Here is a 21,542-nt window from a genome sequence, read left to right as displayed (position 1 = left end):
ATAAATGTGGAAATATATATAGAAGAATTGTACATGTTTAAACATATATTGGATTATTTGCTGTCTAGGGGAGAGGGTGGGAGGAAGGGAGGGAGAAAAATTTGGAACAGAAGATTTTGCAAGGGTAAATGTTGGAAAACTATTTGAATATATTTTGAAAATCAAAAAGCTATTATTTAAAATGATACTTAAAAAAAAAAAGAAACATAAGATGAAATCAATGTGTTAGTTGGCTAACTTATTGGCCAGAAAAATATTTTCATTTTCTGTTGTAATAAAAAAAAAAAAAAAACAAAACAACCTCACAATGAAAATCAGTTTGTGAACACCAAGCTATAATATATATATATATGTGTGTGTGTGTATGAATGTATGTATGTATATGATTTCTTTTGAATTTTATTAAATGTATATAAATTAAATTAAATGTCTCTAAAAACAAAAAAACAATAAATAACACAACCTTCTATAGAAAACCACGCAGCCTTTCCTTTCTGCCCCAAAATATATTTATACATATTATATGTATATATTTATACAGTGTCCCAAAAGCCTTAGCATGGTAATATACTCTTAATAGCTTTAAAAAATAGTTTTAAACTATTAAACCTTAATACTACATTAAAACTTTTGGGACACTGTGTAGGTGTGTGTTGACTTTCTTAATAAGATTATAAAATGCTCATTAATAAGCTATTTCATTTTTGACTGTTGCTCCTGCACTTACCATAGAGCCTGGTTTGTATCTTTTTTTTCTATGAAAATAGTAAAAATATAAATAGGCCTAGAATGTACAAAGCATACACATTTCTTCTGAAGTTATACAACATAGTATTGTTACTAAAGTAAATAGCTCTTCAAAATTTTGTAAAATCATGTTAACCCAAGCCATTATAGGATATGAAAGTAAATGTGTAGAACATCTATCTCACTGAAACATCAGGGAAAGCAACAGCAAAAACCATGTAAAGGGAAAAACAAAAGATTTTGTTAAGGCTCACACCGAGAGATACATGCAATGAAAATGGTAACAGTAAAAAGCCTAAAAGGTTACAAACCTTAAAAGTTACAATTTACAAACCTTACTTTAAGGGTTTTTTCCTTTAATTTTTGTAGTGAAAGGTCACAAGATTACAGGAAAAGAAAATGAGAGTTGTGCCAAAATGATTCCTGGGGAAGATGAGCCATCTCAACTAAGAAAACACCTATGATTTAGTAAGTAAACACAATTTAACGGATTTAGGAAGCAAAACTTAAATAGCAAAGAATGTAATATTCTAGCAAAGGCTGCAAAATCTTTTTTTTTCCTTTTTTATTATTTTTTCATGGTTTTAACAAAAGATAAAGGTTTATTTAGGAAGACCATCATCAGTTCTAAAATTGTTTTTTAAACTTACCTCCTTTTTTAAACTGTTCATTCCCTTCTTCCTTTAATTTGGTGCTCTCCTCTCTTCTTTTCTATAAAACATCAAAGAATTTATTTTATAATATCTAAATAGTGACAAAGCAGGTCAATGCTTCATGACTAGATAGTATTTTTCTTGATATTTGATCAATGTTCTTGCTCTATTTTTAAAGACATATGTGGAAGATTAAGGGTGCTTAGACTTTTGCATGAAGGTGAAAAAAAAATCAATAAATTGATCACAACAAAATATTTAACTGCCTAGATAATAAACTAATTTAGGCACTGTTAGGTACATCAGACAGCTATATGTCCCTAACTTAGGAGAAGCTACTGAGCTCTTACAAAATGCTATCCTGATGGCATTACCAAAACAGAAACTTGAGTGACTTGGATCTAGTCTGGCATGCTTTTTGTGAGGGATCAAGAATAATAAAGAAATGCTATACTTTGACATAATTCAAATGGCCACCACTTTCAGATTTATTATTTGATAAGATTTTTAAGTAGCTGAAACAACACGTTTTCCCACATCAAACCAATCATCCTAGGTTGGAAAAGTAACAACTGAGATACCAAATGTAACTGACCATCAATTTTGTTTCTGGTGTTTATTTCTAAAATTGGAACTGTTAAGAAAAGTGCACACTTCTCTCATTTGCCCCTTACTTGACTATTCCTTTCACTTATCTTTCTTCCTTCTAGCCAACACTGCTCAATCCCCAATTTTATAATGTTTTAGTTTCTTACATATGACATTTCTAAAGGATAACTTTATGTGTTGGTAGGAAAAAGGAATTTAGACTATTTTTTATTATTGTAATTTTTTATTGACAGAACATATGCATGGGTAATTTTTTACAACATTATCTCTTGCATTCACTTCTGTTCCGACTTTTCTCTTCCCTCTCTCCACCTCCTCCTCTAGATGGCAGGCAGTCTTATACATGTTAAATATATTATAGTATATCCTAGATACAATATATGTGTGTGCAGAACCGTACAGTTCTCTTGTTGCACAAGAAGAATTGGATTCAGAAAGTAAAAATAACTTGGGAAGAAAAACAAAAAGGCATATAGATTATTATAGCATTAGTGCTTCATTCTTGGTCTTGAAATTTGTAAAGGCAAGGAATGGTTTTATTTTCTGGTGCCTTCACTCTATTGATTATTTCCTATTTATCTTTTACACAGTTTATTTGCATATGGTTCCCCATTAGACTGTGGGTTCCATGAGTAGAAGGGCTGTCTTTTGTCTTTTTCTTTTTTGTTTAGGATTTATCATAGTACCTGTCACATAGCAGGTATGGCAGTAGAATACTCTAAATCAACAAAACCTTTGTACACAAATTGGAAGGTACTAATTTCTTCCCTTCATGGATCACAGCGTTGAATGGCAGAGGGGCTCACTTAGCTCATGAGTTCTGCCATGAAAGCTACCGAAGATGAACAGGTCATATTGTAAAGTTCTGACAAAAGGTTATCTACTGGATAAAGAAATGGCAAGCCATTCCAGTATCTTTGCCAAGAAAACCTCATGGACAATATGAAAATGCTAAAAGTTATGACTTTGGAAGACGAGCTCCTCAACTTGGAAGGTATCCAAAACCTTAGTGCAGGACAGAAAGGCCTGACATGCCATGGTCCATGGGACACGAAGAGTTGGACACGACTAAACAATTAAATTTCTGTCACTAAAATGTTCTAAAGAGACAACAGAAAGATTAAGAAATCAAGATAAACAAAATATCTTTTTTTCCCCCTTAATTTCTCTTTGAATTTCACACAGATAGGCAAAAAAACCCCATTAAACCCAACTCTACAGCAAATATGGCACATGCTCAGCATGTGTGTGCTTTCAACCATAAACATCTTAACTACACTGCTGATATAAGCAAAATTAGTACACAATCCTGTCTGTCAGCTTTTGACAATGCAGTTTCAGTGTCTCTAAAAGCATTTCTCTACTCGAGAAGGTCCATGTATAACACAACGCTGGAGAAATGAAACAAAGTATTAGGAATAAAAAGTTTAATAGGTGGTGGGTTTCCAAACAGATTCCTAAAGCCAATTTCGTGTTTTGGCCAACATACATTTTACACTCAGAACACAAAGAAAAGACTGAAGGAGTTGCTTCCCTTTGCACAGATTGTGTAAATTGAGAATTAATGCAATTATCAATATCTAGCAGAACATCTCCTTGGTAACAGTTAAAAATAGTACTCCACAAAGAGAGCTACACCATCTACACTAGCTCTAAGAGATCTGCTTTATTCTTACATAAAGATGAGGGTTTGTTTTGTTGCTGTATATTCTCTGTATAGTACTTCACCACATATCATACTACTGGAATAATTTTTCCAAATATAGATTTAAAAGGCTGTGATAGTTACAGCTGTATACTAGTTATTATATTAGGGTGTTTACAAAGAAATCTTATGTATTGTTGCAAGATTATAGCGATCAGAGACACTGCTTCTCAGAATATAGTCTTTTTACTCTAAAAATGAAAAAGTTTCTAATTATGGCAAGGAACCCCCTCATATTTCTATACAGCTCCTTTTAAAGAATTCCAGAAAGGCTCATAAGGAAACATCTGCTCTCTTGTTCTATTTCAGTTCTATATTGGACTTTTACCTCAGCATTCAAGGAATCCAGTGCCCAATTTGCTATTAAAAACTTAGGGAGGGGAAAAATAAAATGTATTACAAATAAACTTCACTAGCGTAAGTTGCTTAAGAGAAATTCTAAATAGAAAAGGCCCTTAATAAAGATTATATAATTTGGGGTCAGAGGACATGGGTTTGAATACTGGCTTTACCATTTATTTTCTGTGATTCTGGGCAAATAATTTCCCTCTGTGGGATTCAAATTCTTCATCTGTACACAAAACAAATGCTTTTCTCTCAGAATTTCTATTAGCACTATCACTTTAATGTACATATATAATATCCTAATTTTTATTCTAATTTTGTGTATACTTTCATTTATGTCACCAACATTTCTTTTATATCTCTCAGCATCAAGTCCAATGTTAGGGATAAAGCAAAAGCTTCATAAATATTAAGACAGAAAATAGTTGGTGAATACATGAATACATACATATACATCTTTTCTCCTGATTATTTCTTGAATGCATCTTCCTTAAGATCCATGGATATTCAAAAGAATCACCTATCAATGTATACTGAAGGAAAAAAAAAAGAAAAATATTGCCTACATTATAGAGCCTGGTGGGGCTATCTGAATATTTAATTATATGAATGAATTGTATCCAAAATTGAATAAAAAAAAATTTACATTGATCATATTTAGGAAATTAGGCAATGCTTTCAATATTATCAAGCTGTTCCCTGAGACCATTTCTTATTACCAATATTTCTCTAGTGATGCTATATGGCCGCTGACCAAGAACATTATGCTTTTAGAACTGAAACTGCAGGTGATTCAAAGGATGACAAACTACATAGCACATTAGTAAGCATGACTTACATATAAGAAGTGGTATAAAAGGCATTATCAAAGATACATATAATCAGAAAAGAGTACAAAGGAAAACAAAAATAACATCCTGAACATTGCACTGAAATCTACAAAATATGATACAAAGAAAGGCCTCTGGTGGGTGGATACTTTAGGAAAGATTTATGGAAGGTCATGAACAATAGTATTTAATTTTCATACTATATAGCATGAAAAGATATGGATAGGTTTTACTTTACATAGTTGAAAGAATGCCCACATAAATGAAATCATAAATCTACTGAGATATTAAAGAACCAATATTGTACAAAAAATTAATGAACTACACTTTTAGTTTGTGGCTTGGTTTGTTCTCTTAAAAAAAAGTGTATATTTCATAGTCTGATTCTTTTTGTGCAGCAAAATAACTATATGGACATGTATACATATATTGTATTTAATATATACTTTAAAATATTTAACATGTATTGGTCTACTTGCCATCTGGGGGAGGGGATGGAAGGAAGGAGGGGGAAAATTAGAACAAAAGGTTTTGCAACTGTCAATACTAAAAAATTACCCATACATATATCTTGTAAATAAAGTTATTTTAAAAAAAAGTGTATTAGTGAATACACTGAACAAGGCACATGGAACCACTATTTTGTTGCTAAAGGCTCAAGTAAGTTTGACTTCATCCAAGATCTGGATCTGAATAATACATATGCAAGAGAAAAGAGAAGAATGAATATCACAGAACATCGTCTGGAACCTAACAACTGATTTATGGTAATGCTTTAAAGTTCTAAAAGAACTTCCTGTGAGGAAAACAGGATGGTATAAAATTAGAGTAATGGGCTGGAGTCAGACCGGGTCTCAGATATTTCCTAACTGTGTGACATTGGGCAAGCACTTAACCACTTTCTGTTTATAAAATGGGAATAACAGTACCTACTGCCAAAAGCTGTTATAAGGATCAAATAGAATAACTGTGTTTAGCATAGTGCCTGGCATATAATACATGATATAAATGTTCAACTATTACTGCCAGATCTTCACTAACAAATAGGGGGAAAAGCACAAGAATCAGAAGATCCCAGGTTCTTATCTCAGTTTTGCCATCTTGGCAAAGTCTCTTCCCTGGGCTTTTAAGTTTCCTCATTTGCAAAAATAGGGCACTGAATTAGATGATTTCTAAGATACCTTTCAAATCCTTTGATACTATTAAGGACAGTTCCACAGAGCTATATAATTGAATTTTTAAGTCTTGAGTTCTATTTATGTATCCCACATTTTAAAAAAGAGTGGCAATAATGTTGCAACTGTGGGTTTCAATTTGCTTAAATTGCTGCTCTCATGAAACTATTTTCAGGTGAATCTGAGTTGCATATCGGATTCCTATTTAGTTGAAGAATGGCAGGGTCATTTTGCAGGGCTTTTTTTTTTTTTTTTTTCCCAGACCTTATCTGTCCCTTGCTAATGTAGGAAAGAATACCATATGCTAAGAGATGTTAGAGGATTTTTGTGAAGCAAAGGATTCAATATCCATTCTTACTTTTCAGATAAGTTTTCTAAATGGGAAAGCAAAAAAAAAAAAAAAAAAAATCCTTAAGCTGATATGGGAGACTGTGCCGATTAAAAAAATTATAAAACAAAGAAAGCTTTTAAGAATATTTTTGTTTGAAACAAGTTCTAAGAAAATACATTTTTTTGCTTCTTACAAGGTGTTTAAGAGTCGTCTTGAAGCATTACTACATTTGAAAGGATTCATCATTTTAAAATAATGTGTCTTTAGCAAAATAAACAACTTCATCCATTCCCTAAATAGGATCCCTATCATCAAAGAAAGCATGCATAGCTGTGCTTCACTATGCTCTAACAGTATAAAACATTCTCAACTTCCAAAGAGTTTTCCTTATGTATATGGCTTTGCTTTAAGCCGAATTCATCCAGATGAGATGTCACTAAAACAGAAATACAGGGTTTAGAGCTGGAAGGGATTTTAGGTCAGTGTTTTCAAAAGGAAATGAGAAACCATACTAATCTTTACATAAGGATCTCTTGGCTACACAATGGTTTGGTTTTAAGACGTAATATTATGCATGTTTTATTGTAATTTTCATTTATAGTTATTACATTTTTGGAAGGATTGTTAATATACTTTAATCTGATTTGGGTTACAAAAGGAACTGTTGGGCCATATGTGGTCTGTATATTTGATACCTCTCTTCTAGTTCAATACCTTCACTTCAGAGAAGAGGCAAATAAATGAAGCTCAGAGAAACTAGTTCAAAATGGCAAAGGTATTTTGTACAGCAAAATAATGTTGTGGTCATGTATACTTATTGTGTATCTAAGTTATATTTTAATATATTTAACATCTACTGGTCATCCTGCCATTTAGGGGAGGGGGGTGGGGGGGGTGGGGTAAGAGGTGAAAAATTGGAACAAGAGGTTTGGCAATTGTTAATGCTGTAAAGTTACCCATGTATATATATCCTGTAAATTAAAGGCTATTAAATTTAAAAAAAAAAAAAAAAAATGGCAAAGGTAGTAGGAAGCAAAGCTAAGAATCAACTATGAATCCTCTAATAGATTCTGAGGTCAGTGCTATTCTGATGCTTGTGATATGATTTTTTAAAAAGTTTTCAGCAGAGTGAAACTTCAGTAATTCTTATCAAATTAGGAAGACTGAATATGTGTTTAGGTACCAGTTTAATTAAGGCTGTCTATTTTCTTGAGTTGGGAAAGGCACATCAAGAGACTACCTGCAGGACAACAGATTTTTGATCCATGAACAATTTCAAATATTCTGTATTGAGTTGTAGATGATAGGTTGCAATCTGTCTTGTGAAGGTAGTAACTATGCTCATAAAATCATAAAACCTTCAATAATTAAAGAATCTGAAAATATGTTCAAAAGGGTAGTAAAAGAAAAAACCTCTCACCTTTTCTGTAGAATAAAAGGGATTTTAAAATTAAAAGGGATCAATATGTTTGAATTAAGTCTTCCTGATGATATCATATCCTCTCACATCTATTATTTCCTCAGTTGGGAAACTCTTCACTAAGAATTGCTTGGACACTGAGAATTTAAATGGCTTGCCCATGGTTATAGAGCTAATTGTGAATCAGAAGCAATAACTGAACCCATGTATTCTTGTCTCCAAGACTAATTGTCCTTCCATAACAGGATAATAAAGCTAGCATGTATATGGCATCTTTAAGATTTACAAAAAACACTTTTCAAATATTATCTAAGTTTTGAAGAAACCCCTTTGGGAGGGTTTACAAAAGAGGTATTGAAGCAAATTTGTTTTAAGATCACATAGCTAGGTAAGTGAATCAGGATTTGAACTTAGGTTTTCCTGATCAGGTTCAGTGTTCTATTTGGTTTCATTGCATTGCAAGTACTCTTTCCAAAATTACTAATGATCTGTTGTCGAATTAATGGCCTACTCTCAATCCTCATTTTCCTTAATTTCTCTGCAGCCTTTGATGCCAAGGTTTGCTCTTTCCTTCTTGATGCTCCCAAAGCTTTTAAGACAGCACTCTCTTCTGGTTCTCTTATCAATCTGATCTCTCCTTTTTTGCCCTCTAACCAATGTTAGGTTCTTCTGGACTCTCCTCTCCCTCCATACTATTTCACTTGGTGATCTCATCAGTTCTCATTATTTCATTTCCATCTCTATGCTTCTGATTCTCAAATATTCCTATCCTGCCCCATCCTCTCTGCTGACCTCTAATCTAATAACACCATTCTTCCAGTCCCTCAGGCTTAAAACCTAAGAATCATCCTGAATATCCTACTATCTCTTACTGTCTTCTCCCCGGCCAATCTAAGATGTCACCAAGGCCTGTTGATTTCACTTTTGCAACAGCATCTCTTGAATTCACTTCCTTCTCTCCTAACACTGCCACTATTCTAATACAGCCCTTCATTACCTTAAACTTGGACTGCTGATGGGTATACCTACCTCAAGTTTCTCCCCAATCCATCCTCCATTCAGTCACTAAAGTGATTTTTGTAAAGTATAGGTCTTATCATCTTTTTCTTTTTCATTCCCCTGCTTTTCCCTCCCCTGTCCCCCAACTGCAGTGGGTCTTAATGGGATACAAAATATTTTACTGGCATTCAAAGTCCTGCATAATCAAATGTTCAACTCCCCTTCCTCCTAGCTCTGCCAGGTTTTTATATATCTTAATTTCCTCTCTGATACATATTCTTTAATCAAACGACACTAGTCTCCTGGTTCTTCCACAACAAGACACTCTTTTTGATCTTTTTGGTGCTGTTTACTTTGACAGTTTTCCATACCTAAAACATTCTCCCTCTGCTTTACCTCCTGATATCCCTGGCTTCCTTTAAAGTCTCAACTAAATTCCCACCTTGTACTATAAGGGTTCTCCTATCGTTTTTAATTCTAGCGCCTCTTTCTGTTAAATAACTCCCATTTATCCTATATATATATATATAAAACTTGCTTTGCATATGTCTGCATACTAGAGCATAGTAGGCTTTAAATAAATGTATTGCTTGAATATGTAATATGCCACCTGGCTGATAACATTATTTAAAGGTGTACACTAAGCAAACCTAGTATGGCACATGGAAATTTGGATATTAAAATATAAACCACATCACTTCATTAAATAATTCACAACATTCTTGAATTCCTCTAAACAGTAAATGTATGTAAATAGTAAAAATGATTCAATTATAATTAACCAAAAAAAAATCTGTTTATATGGTTTGGAAATATATATATATCATGTATAGCATTCAATAAAATAGTAGCAAAATATTACTTGAAAATGAAGGCATTATTAATACAATTTTAAGATTTGAAAAGTGCTTTAGAAATTATCAGCTCACTTTATCCTCACAAAAACACTGGGGAATCAGTGCTACTATAATCATTTCCAGTTTATAGATGAAGAAACTCCATTCATCATGCCCAGGGCCACATAACTGTTAAATGTCTGAGGACAGATTTGAATTTAGAAAGATTTGCTTCCAGGCCCAGGGCTCTATCTACTTTTTGCCACCTAACTGCCTGGATGTTAACCTTTTTTCAAGGAAATCTTAATATGCCACTTCCTATAATAAAGACTATTTCAAAGAGGATTTACAATGCACTTAAATCTTAGTATTTATATGAAGTTTTTAAGTCAAGTAAACTGAATCAAGAAACATTTATTAAGCACTTAATATGTATTAGACAATGAGTCAAGTCCAAGGGATACAAAGAAACAGAAAACAAGAACTAATTCCTGCTTTCAAGGAGCTCAGAATCTAATGGGGGAGACAATATGCAAACAACTAAGTACTAACAAGATATTGTAGATAATCAACAAAAGACATATACTAGTAGTCAAGGGGATTGGGAAAGTCTTAACAGAAGATGAGATTTTAGCTGGGAATTGGAAGGAAGCCAGGAGGCAACAGTAAGGGGAAGACAAATGGAACTGTTTGTGAAAATGCAACAAATAGGGATATGGAGTGTTTGGTCAAGGAACCGAAAGGAAGCCAGTATCACTGGATCACAGAATTCGTGGAAGGGAATAGAATAGGAGAAGAATGAAAAGATAGGAAAGAACTAGTTTTGGAAAGTATGAAATTTTTCTTCCTTTTACTTTACATTCTTCCTTTTTTTTTTTCTCTGCTTAGTTGTTGGGTAAAATCCCCTTCCTATTCCAATTATAATTTCTTTTGCTCCTTTTTCAAAAATTTCATTTTCATTGCCTTTTTTCTAAAAAAATTCTCATTTTCATTTATTATTTATCTTCCATTTCTGTCCTGTTCTTAATTTTTATTACTTGATCAAAGTATGGAAATATGAGGTTCTAGCAATAAAAGTGAATAAAGTAAGGATAATACATTATCAGCCTAAGTGACCAGGGGAATGGTATGATCCTCAATAGTAAGGTGAGGAATAGAAAAGGTCTTGGTTTGAGAAAAGAATATATTATTTAATTTTAGACATACTGAGTTGAAGAGGTTTCAATCAGTCAAAAAACATTAAACTACTATGCACAAAGCACCATGCTAAGTGCCAGGGATACAAAGAGAAGCAAAAGACAATTCCAGCCCTCAAGGAGTTCAAAATCTAACAGGGACGATAACGTGTACATATATACAAAGCAAGCTATATATAGGATATAACAGAATAAGGCATTTGAATTAAGAGAGATCAGGGAAGCCTTTAAGGAAAAGATGTGATTTTAGTTGAGACAAAGTCAGGGGGAGCTAGTGCAATGTTCAGGACAATGCCCAGGTAATAAGCCTGAGGGATTTGGAAGGATGGTGTTGCCCTCTGTAGTAAGAGGGAAGGTAGGAGGAAAGAAGATTTAGGAAGAAACTGAGTTCAGTTTTGGACATGTTGAATTTAAGATGTTTATAAGTCATCCAATTTGACATGCCTGAAAGCTGGAGATATGAAATTAGAGGCCAGCGGAGAGGATGGGGCAGGATAGGGATATTTGAGAATCAGCAGCATAGAGATGGTAATTAATTGCCTGGAAATTGATGAGATCACCAAGTAAAGTAGTATACTGGGAGAGGAGAAGAGGATCCAGAAGAACCCTGTGGAACATATTTGGTTAGAAGGCAAAAAAGGAGAGGTCAGATAGGTAAGAGAACCAGGAAAGAGTGGTATCTTGAAAACTTTGAGAGCATCAAGAAGGAAAGAATGTACAACAATGTCAAAGGCTGCAGAGAAATCAAGGAGAATGAGGATTGAGAGCAGGCCATTAATTTGGCAACACATCATTAGTAACTGGAGAGAGTACTTAAAAAAGTGGAATATGTTCTGAAGCCAGAATGTAACCCGTTAAGAAGAAAGTGAGAGGAGAGAAGAGCAGAAAAGCTACAGAGCAATAGTTAGCTGGGATGGAAGGATCAAGTGAAGATTTTTTCAGGTTAAGAGAGATAATGCCGGTTTGTAGGAAATAAGGAATTAGTAAGTAGATAAGGAAAGGCTGAAATTAAGTTTAAGAGTGAGGATGAAAGGAGTAATCTGTTAAAGAAAACAGAATGGAATGGGATTGCTTGATCAAGCAAAGGGTTAGTTTGGTAAGAAACTTTTGAGACGGGGGTGAAGGAGGAGGAGAGAGTAGGAAAAGGAGCATTAATATTATGAGATAAAGAAGAACGAACTCAGTGAATTGCTTCAATTTCTTTCTGTGAAATACCAGGCATGCTTCTTAGTCAAGAAAATGGTGGTGGAAAGGAGGAGGAAAGGGAGGCATGGCTCTCTTTGTTTGAAGAGGGATGAAAGTTTGTGAGAAGGTATGTATAATATGAATCCCTAGCAGCAGTGAGGTTCCATTTGAAGTCCTGTAATATAAATTTGCAGTGGATCAAATCAGAATGATTAGCATGAATTTCTCTTTCATAACCTTGATTAACCTTCATAACAACACTATGAGGTAGATGCTATTTCGCAGATGAGGAAACTGAGGCCAAGAAGTTGGTTAACTGACTTGTCCAAAGGTCACAAAGCTATGTGTCTGTGACAGTAATTGAATGCAAGTCTTCCAACTTCACGTCCAGTACTCTATCCACTGCTTACCAAGTTACAAAAATGCCCTTTCCCTTAGACAGTGAAGCCAAACATGAGCCAAAAGAAACACATACCTTATGAAAAACAAAATCTTTTGTTAGCACTGTGATGGTTACCATTCAACCAAACTCCAACTGCATTTGTTGACTATGTTAGTTGCCATTATCTATGCCTGAAATCCTGAAAATATTTTTAAAAAAATCAAGTACACAAGAGGAATACATAACTATTTCTACATTTTGAGGAAGTAGTTGATAGATCAAATCCTAAGCAAAGACAAAATTTTAGAAAGAATATCATTTTCTTTAGTTATTAATTAAAATGAACATCTATCAGAAAAGTCTTCCTTCCTTTCAAGGAGATCCTATGCAATGTGGGGGCTTGTCTGAATAATATATGTCCTTATGCTCTGATTTAATTATGTAACATAAGTTGCTTAAAGCATAAGGGACACTCACATCCTTTGAAATGCCATTAAGCAGCAAACACTTATTCTAAACATAAGTTTTTTGGTTCTTTTGGCTCATTGTAGAAACAACTGCAGTCGTTAAAGTTGAGGAATAAAAGGAATAAATTCAAGGACTTAAGGCAGACAAGTCTATTCCCAAATGTTAACTATTAGCAGCTATCTGCTACCACCTACAGTTTAGGGAAGCAATTGCTAAGTAAAGATTTATCTGAATTTAACACTGGTATTATCAAAAAGGTAAAACGCACATTATAAACTCAAGCAAGAAATAAGAATAATATAAATTTGCTAATATCAAACATTCTGGGACAGTAGAAAGAATACTGGATTTAGAACCAGAGAACCTGAATTCAAATCCCAGCTCTGCCTTACTACTTTGAGATAGTCACTTCATCTCTCTGAGCTTCAGTTTTCTCATCTGTATAATGAAGGGGTTGTATTTTAAAGGGGATTCTTCCAGATCTAAATCCATGATCCTACGATAGACTTATATTTATAGATTTCTTTAAAGTTTATATAAAGTGTATACTTCACAAAATTTTTTGGTAAAGCAAATGAATAAAATATCACCTCCATATAACAGAAACGGGGAGGCAGGTTAATAAGGCCCATAGATGTCAAGAGTACTTAAGACTAGAACTCAGATTTTCTGATCCCAAGATCTAATCTGCCATTTTCTAAGTTACAGAACATAATAGCATCTTAAGAGTTGCTGATGGTTATGATGGCAAAACACTCAGAAAACACTGAAAGTACTGAGGAAATTAGTCCTCCAAACTATTTAAAGACTAGTGAGAATAATAGGAGGGGATTCACATTTTCTTGAGCAGTCTCATAAAAAGTGACTTTGCCAGAATTATTACCTTTTAAAGGAGAGATTACTTCTTTTAAAAACATTTACACAAAAAGACATGGTCTGTTTTGTAAATAACTTCCAAAGATCTCCCTGAAATGCTACCTAAATTACCAGTAATTCTAGGAATATTTGTTATTCATGGACACTTTTGGAGATCTTTTTTCAAATTACTTTGTGATCAAAACTAATTTATCACTAATCCTCGTTTATCCTACTGTGGAAAGTTGATCCATAAGGAATGGATTACCTCTACTTTGATAAATCCTAACTGGCTGTTACTGTGAATTTCAATTTCAGAGAAATAGCTTTAACAAAACTAAGTTTCCTTTTTTAAAGTCCTAAAATGCTTTGCCAGCAGCAGAGGTAAAAACTGGAGGTTCCCACATCAAGTACAGATTTTTGAGCACAGATTTAGTGACACTATGCCTGTCACCAAGACACAGAATGCTTAAATTTGGAAAATTTGAAGGCCATCTGCTAAAGTATGGACTGACGATTATCTGTGTTGGCAGAAGAAACATGAAGAGTGATACAATCTTGGAAAGGATTAAAATGAAGTTCCGACACAAATTGATTAAACCCAGCTGAAGAGGCGATATATTTTCTAGTTCAGACTTAAGACTTACAATACCTCTTTGGCATTTGTCCAGTGTTCATTTAAGCCAAATATTAATAAGTATATAAACATTAATATTGTTAAAATGTAGGGGAAAATGAAAGAAAATTTAGAAATGCCTTTTGTGATATTAATAACTATTGTATTGTTGATATAACAAGTAAATATAATTGATGAAATTAGAAGCCTTTCCAGAGGCAACCAGGGAAAAGTCCAATGAAAACAATTCATTTCCCCTCAAGTATGCTGACATTATGAAGATGTTTTAATGAAACAGAAATATAGGATGTTAAGAAATATAGACTCTCAAAAGAAGAGAGTATAAATATCTTCCAGGATTAGACCCATATTTAAAATGCTGAAGGGTAATCTTTAGAATAGTTCTTAAGGAAATTCTTTTGCTTTGATTCCATATTCACCAAGCAACCTTCTCAGTATGTAATTTGGTTTTCTTAATTTGTACTCAAATATATAGACACTCCAGTGCTAGCTATCATACCCATTACAAATTAACAAGTTGGAAGTCTAGCTTTAAGATAAGTTTGTTTAGCACCAATTACTTCATCTGAACCTAGAAAGATCTAATAAAACTCTGATGCAGGATTCACAAAACTAAAAATGTTAGATGTTTGGATACATCATGGTGCACTAACCTTGAAAGTCCTTCCAGAAAAGCTTTGTCATCTTAACACAAACACTGAAAACATTCTCAAAAGCTCTCTGATCTATCAGTCTTTCATTCTAGCAAAGACCAAGGTAGAAAGGCAAGGAAGACCTGAAGTGATTTTTAAACAGATTTTCAATTGAATAATTAAGAGATAGTACTAGTGAAACAAATGTTAAACTAAAAAAAATTTACAGATTCTGGAAATAATTTCTCTAAAATTATCAAATCATTAAAAGCCCAATGATTCATTTTCAGAGATATTTTCCTTAAAGGAGCTTAAAATATCTCCATGTTTTTATTCTTTTTAGAAGACAGTCATAATTTGAAACCAATAAATTTGGAAAAAACAAACAAACCCTTAAAATATATTCTACTCTTCACTGCCTGCTTCCCACTCAGTTCCCTGATATAACTATTAAAGTGACATTCTAAGAACCTAATGGCATTGTTCTTGTACTTTTTTTTTTCAAATATTTTCCAACACTTAATATAATGCCTGGAACACAGGAGGTGCTTAATAAATGCTTGCTGGCTTATGTTCAAGTCCTCTTCTAATCTAATGTGACCAGCTGTCAACTATTAGTGACCTAAGTTGAGAACCTCAGTGAATCTCTTGGCAGAAAAGTGTGAATATCAGATGGACAGAAAAATCAAAATGTCATTTAAGTCAAAATATTCAGAGAATATCCATGCTTCCTCATTTCTAAAATACTGAGCCTCCCCACTGAAGGGGTAGTTTATTGTTAAAATGGCATAAAAAGGTCCACATGCTGTGCTGCCATTTAATAAATCTTTGCATCTATGTGTACATAAAGCTATTATGTACAATATTTACTAATGTAAATGGAAATGAAAGTTATATGTCTTGTCTCTTTCATTAGACCAAAAACTCCTTATGAGAAATGAGAAAAAATTCATTTATTGTATTTGTATCCTTAGTGACTAATAAGATTATGTATATCAAGTGCTTTAAAGTATTATGTAAATGTTCACTTTTATGATGAAGCTTAAAAGAAAAAATCCAACCCACCAACAACCTTAAGAACCAAGAAAAAAAACACAACTTTATAAGGCCTCCATTTTAGGAATCCATTTTAAAGAATAAGAATTTTTTTTTTTCTATTTTCTCAAAATTTCTTTTTTATGTTTTTCCTGTTCAGGATGGTTAACATAAAGGAAAACATTTAAGACTTGATTAGATGACATTCAATTGTTACAATGTTATACATTCTATCCTATCATTACATTAACGATGAGAATAAAGAGGAAAGTCATAGTGAAGTGCTAAATTAATAAATGCTTGCTGGATCTAATAATCATTTTTAAATATCTTTAATTGGTTAAGTTGAAGAAATGTACCTTCAATGAAAGTGACTTGTTTTTCACAATGCAGCTGAAGATATTTACCTGTTTCTCATCATCTGGCATATCTTTTTCCAGTCTCAGTAGATATTCTTCCTCTAGTTCTGAGGGATTCATTTCATCTTTTGACTCTTCCACTCTTGGATCCTCCTTGTCTTCAAAGGAGTCATTACAGTCATGAAAGCACTCATCTTCTCCCTGGTCCTGGACATCCTTTAGTTTGTTGGGAATATACTCATCTTTTAAACTAGACACCAAGGAGCTAGCACACTCTGATTCTTGGGGATCAGTAACCTTTAAGCCATTGAACAAGTCCTCTGGAGGCTTAGAATCTTCTGTTCTTTCCCCCATGTTGGGGAGTGGGGGTAAAGACAGGAACTTCGGGAAACAAAGGGAAAAAATATTATTTAAGTTGGTCAGTGCTGTAAAAGCAAACTGTCCCATTCTATGTATATAGTACTGTGTTTCTTTATAAATATTCAAAAAACTGTGCTTAACAATATTATTTTACATTTATTGAAAAGAGTAAAACTATCAGACTTAAATTTAAGCCAAGGGAAGAAGGAATACAAATAATTTAAAATAAAGACCTCTTACTAGGTCAAATATATTAAGGATTGCTTATAAATTGAAATTCATCTTTTATCTCTTCCCTGGTAAATCTTTGCTGGAAATGCTAATCGATGGGTTTATTTATTTAGAACAAGTGCACAAAACAATGGAAGAAAGGAAAAATTTGGTTATAACTTGACCTCTCTCCTCATAGAACATTCTAATAGTAGGATAAGATTAGATCTCTCCCTCCATCGAATTTTCTAGTAGGGTAATAAAACGTAAATACTAAGTAGCCGAGTATAGTCAAAATAGTCAGGAGAAGTGAAGGATTCTGGGAAGCCAGTTCCTTCTAATTTCTGCACAATGACATAGCAATACGATATGGTAAGAGAATCAGAAAAGGAGCTAGTCAAACACTTGCCATTTTTTTCAAAGGAGGAAACTGATCCGGAGAGGGGAAGGGACTTGCTTGAAGTCATATTAAGAGGGAAGGGAAGAGGAAAATAGAGGGAGAAAGACAGGCGAGAATACACAGAGAGGGAAAGTGAAAGACATACAAGCAGAGCCACACAAACGGATGCAGAGCCACGAGAGAAAGGAATAGAGACGAAGACAGAGACAGACAGACAACAGTGGGAGAGATAGTGCTTTTTGGGGGGAGGAGGAGCATAATGTTCCCAGAACCAATTCAGGGCTCTCCCTCCCACCTTCTAAGGGTATTTGTCCGATACTGCCATACAGGTAACCGAGCTTCCCCTCAAGCGCTAACTTGAAATGCCCCGTGACGAACCCGCCTCAGGCCTGCCTTGGAAGACTGGCACGCAAAGCCCGGCACCCGACTGCCCGCAACGGCTCCGTTTGTTCCCCTCCCCCAGGGGGCTCGGCGCCCAATCTCCCCGACCCCGGAGTCCGACTCCCAGAAACTACGAAGAGCCATCGTCCCCAGAGTCTGAGATGTCTAGGCCTCCTTTCTCCCAACGCTCACCGGAGGCCTGTCAGGCCCGGCCCGAGGGCTCCTTTCTCCGCAGAACCAGCAGTCACCGACGCCACTTCACCTCCCCGACAACTCTCACCTTTCACCTCTCTGCGTCGAGCGCACTTCCGTTCGCGCCGACCAATGGCCTCGGCGTCGCGAAGCATTCTGGGAGGCGTGCTGCAAGCTTTAGGGGCGGGGGGAAAGCAACGCTCCCTGGGGAGCTACATTCCTGTACGGACTGTGTCGTCCTCTGATGGACGCCATATTGTGTTACGGTAGGGAATGAGCTGTGTGAGACTAGAAAACCTCCCCTCCAATTTTTTGTAATCTCTTGTAATAAGTCGGAAATTTCCTCCTCCTTTTCATTTAATGCCCTCTTGCGAATAGTACACTTAGAACAACCCCCTGCAAAGAGATAGTCTTTCCCAACCTTCCTGTAAGACACTTTTTTCCAAAACCCGGAAGGTTTCTTCTGGTAAGTTGTTCAATAGCCAATCAACAAACATTTATTAAGTTATTTGCCTGCAGCTGTGCTAGGTAATTAGCGAAGCAAAGAAAAGAGGGAAAAATAAACTGTCCCCAGAAGCCTACATTGGAATGGGGGGAGGGGAGGAAGATCAGCATGTAAATTTTATATTTGTTTGTTTTTTTTTTCTTTTTCTTTTTTTCCTTTTTTTTCTTTTCTTTCTTTTATATTTTTTTTTTTAATGACTTTTTATTGACAGAACCCATGCCAGGGTAATTTTTTACAGCATTATTCCTTGCACTCACTTCTGTTCCGATTTTTCCCCTCTCTCCCTCCCTCCACCCCTTCCTCCAGATGGCAAGCAGTCCTATACATGTTAAAGATGTCACAGTATATCCTAGATACAATGTATGAGTGCAGAACCAAACAGTTCTCTTGTTGCACAGGAAGAATTGGATTTAGAAGGTAAAAGTAGCCTGGGAAGAAAACAAAAATGCAAACAGTTTACATTCATTTCCCAGTGTTCTCTCTTTGGGTGTAGCTGCTTCTGTCCATCCTTGATCAATTGAAACTGAGTTAGATCTTCTCTTTGTCGAAGAAATCCACTTCCATCAGAATACATCCTCATACAGTATCGTTGTTGACGTATATAATGATCTCCTGGTTCTGCTCATTTCACTCAGCATCAGTTCATGTAAGTCTCTCCAAGCCTCTCTGTATTCATCCTGCTGGTCGTTTCTTACAGAACAATAATATTCCATAACATAGCACGTAAATATTTTAAAGAAAATACAAATTGTACATAAAATGTGAGAATTCCACTTTCAGAGGAGAAAGGCCTCTTACAGAAGCGAGCTGAATCTTGAAAGAAACCAGGGAAACTTAGTTACTTAAAAAACCAACAACCCAAATTCAATGAGCCATTTGTTTCTCCTCCTCTCTTTTTCTGAGTTGTAGTGGGCTAATGCTGAATGGGTGTCCACATTAAGTAGCACTAATATGATTAGCCTGCTAGAGAGGGAGGTAGATAGGGGAGGGTCTAGATTTGAACTCAGGTTTTCCTGATTCCCTTCCACAGCACCTCCTAGCTACTTTGTGTAATTTCAATTTTAACAACTGAAATCATTCAATTTTCAATTGAATTGAAGCCTCAGCCAGCTAATAAAAATTAACTCTGAACCCTAATCTTTGCACAAGTCCTAAACAGGATTATGCTTGCTAAGGAAGCTGCCTTCTTAGCAAGCTGTCCTGCCAGGACTTTTTTTGTCCACTGGTGAAGATATTCTCTTCTCAGTGTTAACCTTTGCTATCTTCCTAACAGGATCTTTTGTCACTGGTGAAGTCTGTCTTACTAGCAAGCTGACTTCTCAGTGCCAATAAATCTCTTTTGCCACACAGATTTAGAGTTTTGGAATTCTTTCGCAAGGGAACTATGCTTCTGATCAGAGGGGATTTCCCATCCCAATTTTCATACCTCCTCACAACTACCACTGACCTAACCACCTTCATTGAACTTACAACCTATTTAAATATGTAAAGCAAACTTAGGTTAAGTGTTAGCTTTCATAATGTAGGTAACATGTAGGTATCAAAAATGTAAAAAGTACTATGGAAGTTGAGAAGAAGCAGATATCATTGGTTCGGTAGGACCAGAAAGTTTTCATGGAGGAAGGAAGACTGGACCCTGAAAGATAATGGTTACTCAGATAAGCAGAGGGAAAGATAGAGTATGCTAGAATACTTTTGTTCCCATAACCGATGGAGTCATGTAGCATAAATTCCCTGATCCCTCCAATAAAATCAAGATAGTTAGAAAGGGGGTGTCAAGAAGGGTCTTCCAGACAATAGGAAAAGTTGAAGTGGCTCATCTTTCTTCATCCCTCCAACCCCTTTCCAGTTCTGCTGGAACTATGCTGGTTCAGACTTTCATCTCTTTTCTCCTCTTCATTCCCCCCTTTGTCTGCATTCTTTTAGATTTCTCCATCATGTCGGGCCCGGGAGCCTTTTCATCTTGCAAGATCATGGAACTCACATATAATCAGTACCCTGTGTCCCTACTTTTTAATTGAGGGGGCAGAGAGCTCCTCCAGAACCTTGAATTCAGACAATCATCTCTTCATGTCCCACTCTTCTGTAGTCTTGGATTTGGATTTCTCCATCATGTTTCCTTTTGTGTATTGTCTTCCCTCTATCGATTATAAATCTGGGCAGCTAGATAGAGTGACTGGCCTGGACTTAGAAAGATTTATCTTCCTAGTTCAAATCCAGCCTCAGATATTTCCTAACTATGTGACCTTGGGCAAGTTCTCAGTTTCCTCATCTGTCAAATGAAGGCAAGGGCTGTTTATATTTGCATTTCCAGCACTTAGCACAGTGCCTGACACATAGTAGGTATGATAATCATTTTTCGTCTTTGATTTCTTTGTATTAATGTTTGTCTTTTGTAGTGAGGTCAGGGCCATTTCTCCTACAGGTTATTGAGCTGCCCGAAATTTTAGGAGGTTTTTGAAGCTGTCCCATAGGATATAAAATTTTATTTAAGATCTCAAACATTACTCAGAAGTCCCCCCTACCCCCCCCCCCCAAATAGTGAAGGCTTCCTAAAATAAATTGCCTAACCTCATTTGAGGAATGGATTCTGCTCTACAGAGTGTGTAAATCTCCTATCATCTCATTTCTCCTCAATCATCTTATTTCGAACTCTCTAAATTTAGTTTTATCTGTAACCTGATTTAATTTATTAGGTTTATTTTCTTAGGAGATGTATAAGATAATGACTCTGCTTAATTAAATTTGTTCAACTTTTAAAGGAAGCACAGGATTATGAACCTTTAAATCTTCAAAATCTTTAGAATCTTTAAAATATTTCTATGTTTTAAAAGAATGTATGAGAATGTAATATGTAAAAAAATGAGTTCTTGGTCCTTTCAGCATAATTTTGTCTATAAAATTTTGTCTTTAGACTGCTAATTTTTGTTCAGGATTTTTTTAAAACCTCCTAAACCCCTATTTAAATATAATAAAACCTAGATTTTAATTTCTTAACTATAACTATAATTTCTTTAACTATAATTTGTGGATCGTGGTAGATTTATTTCAGCAGTAGTTACCCTACCACATGAATTCAAAGAGGAGACATTTCT

The 21,542-nt window shown here is 35.0% G+C and overlaps 1 protein-coding gene across 1 annotated transcript in view; it reads right to left on the bottom strand.

Annotated features, from left to right (window-relative positions):
• The window catches only part of TTC1 (tetratricopeptide repeat domain 1), a 49,164-nt gene extending 31,095 nt beyond the window's left edge, over nucleotides 1–18,069 (bottom strand). The window contains exons 1-3 of the mRNA XM_031953612.1: nucleotides 17,943–18,069; nucleotides 16,448–16,780; nucleotides 1,398–1,458 (exon numbers count right to left, since the gene is read on the bottom strand). Of these exons, the coding sequence (XP_031809472.1) occupies nucleotides 1,398–1,458; nucleotides 16,448–16,753 (367 nt within the window). The 5' untranslated portion in view covers nucleotides 16,754–16,780; nucleotides 17,943–18,069. The remainder of the gene's footprint in view (nucleotides 1–1,397; nucleotides 1,459–16,447; nucleotides 16,781–17,942) is intronic.
• Between the last annotated feature and the right edge of the window lie 3,473 nt (nucleotides 18,070–21,542).

This window comes from Sarcophilus harrisii, chromosome 2 (genome assembly GCF_902635505.1).
Source record: "Sarcophilus harrisii chromosome 2, mSarHar1.11, whole genome shotgun sequence".
In the NCBI taxonomy this organism is placed as follows: Eukaryota; Metazoa; Chordata; class Mammalia; order Dasyuromorphia; family Dasyuridae; genus Sarcophilus; species Sarcophilus harrisii.
Note: the sequence above shows the minus strand (reverse complement) of the source record. Positions and strands in the feature narration are given on the sequence as shown.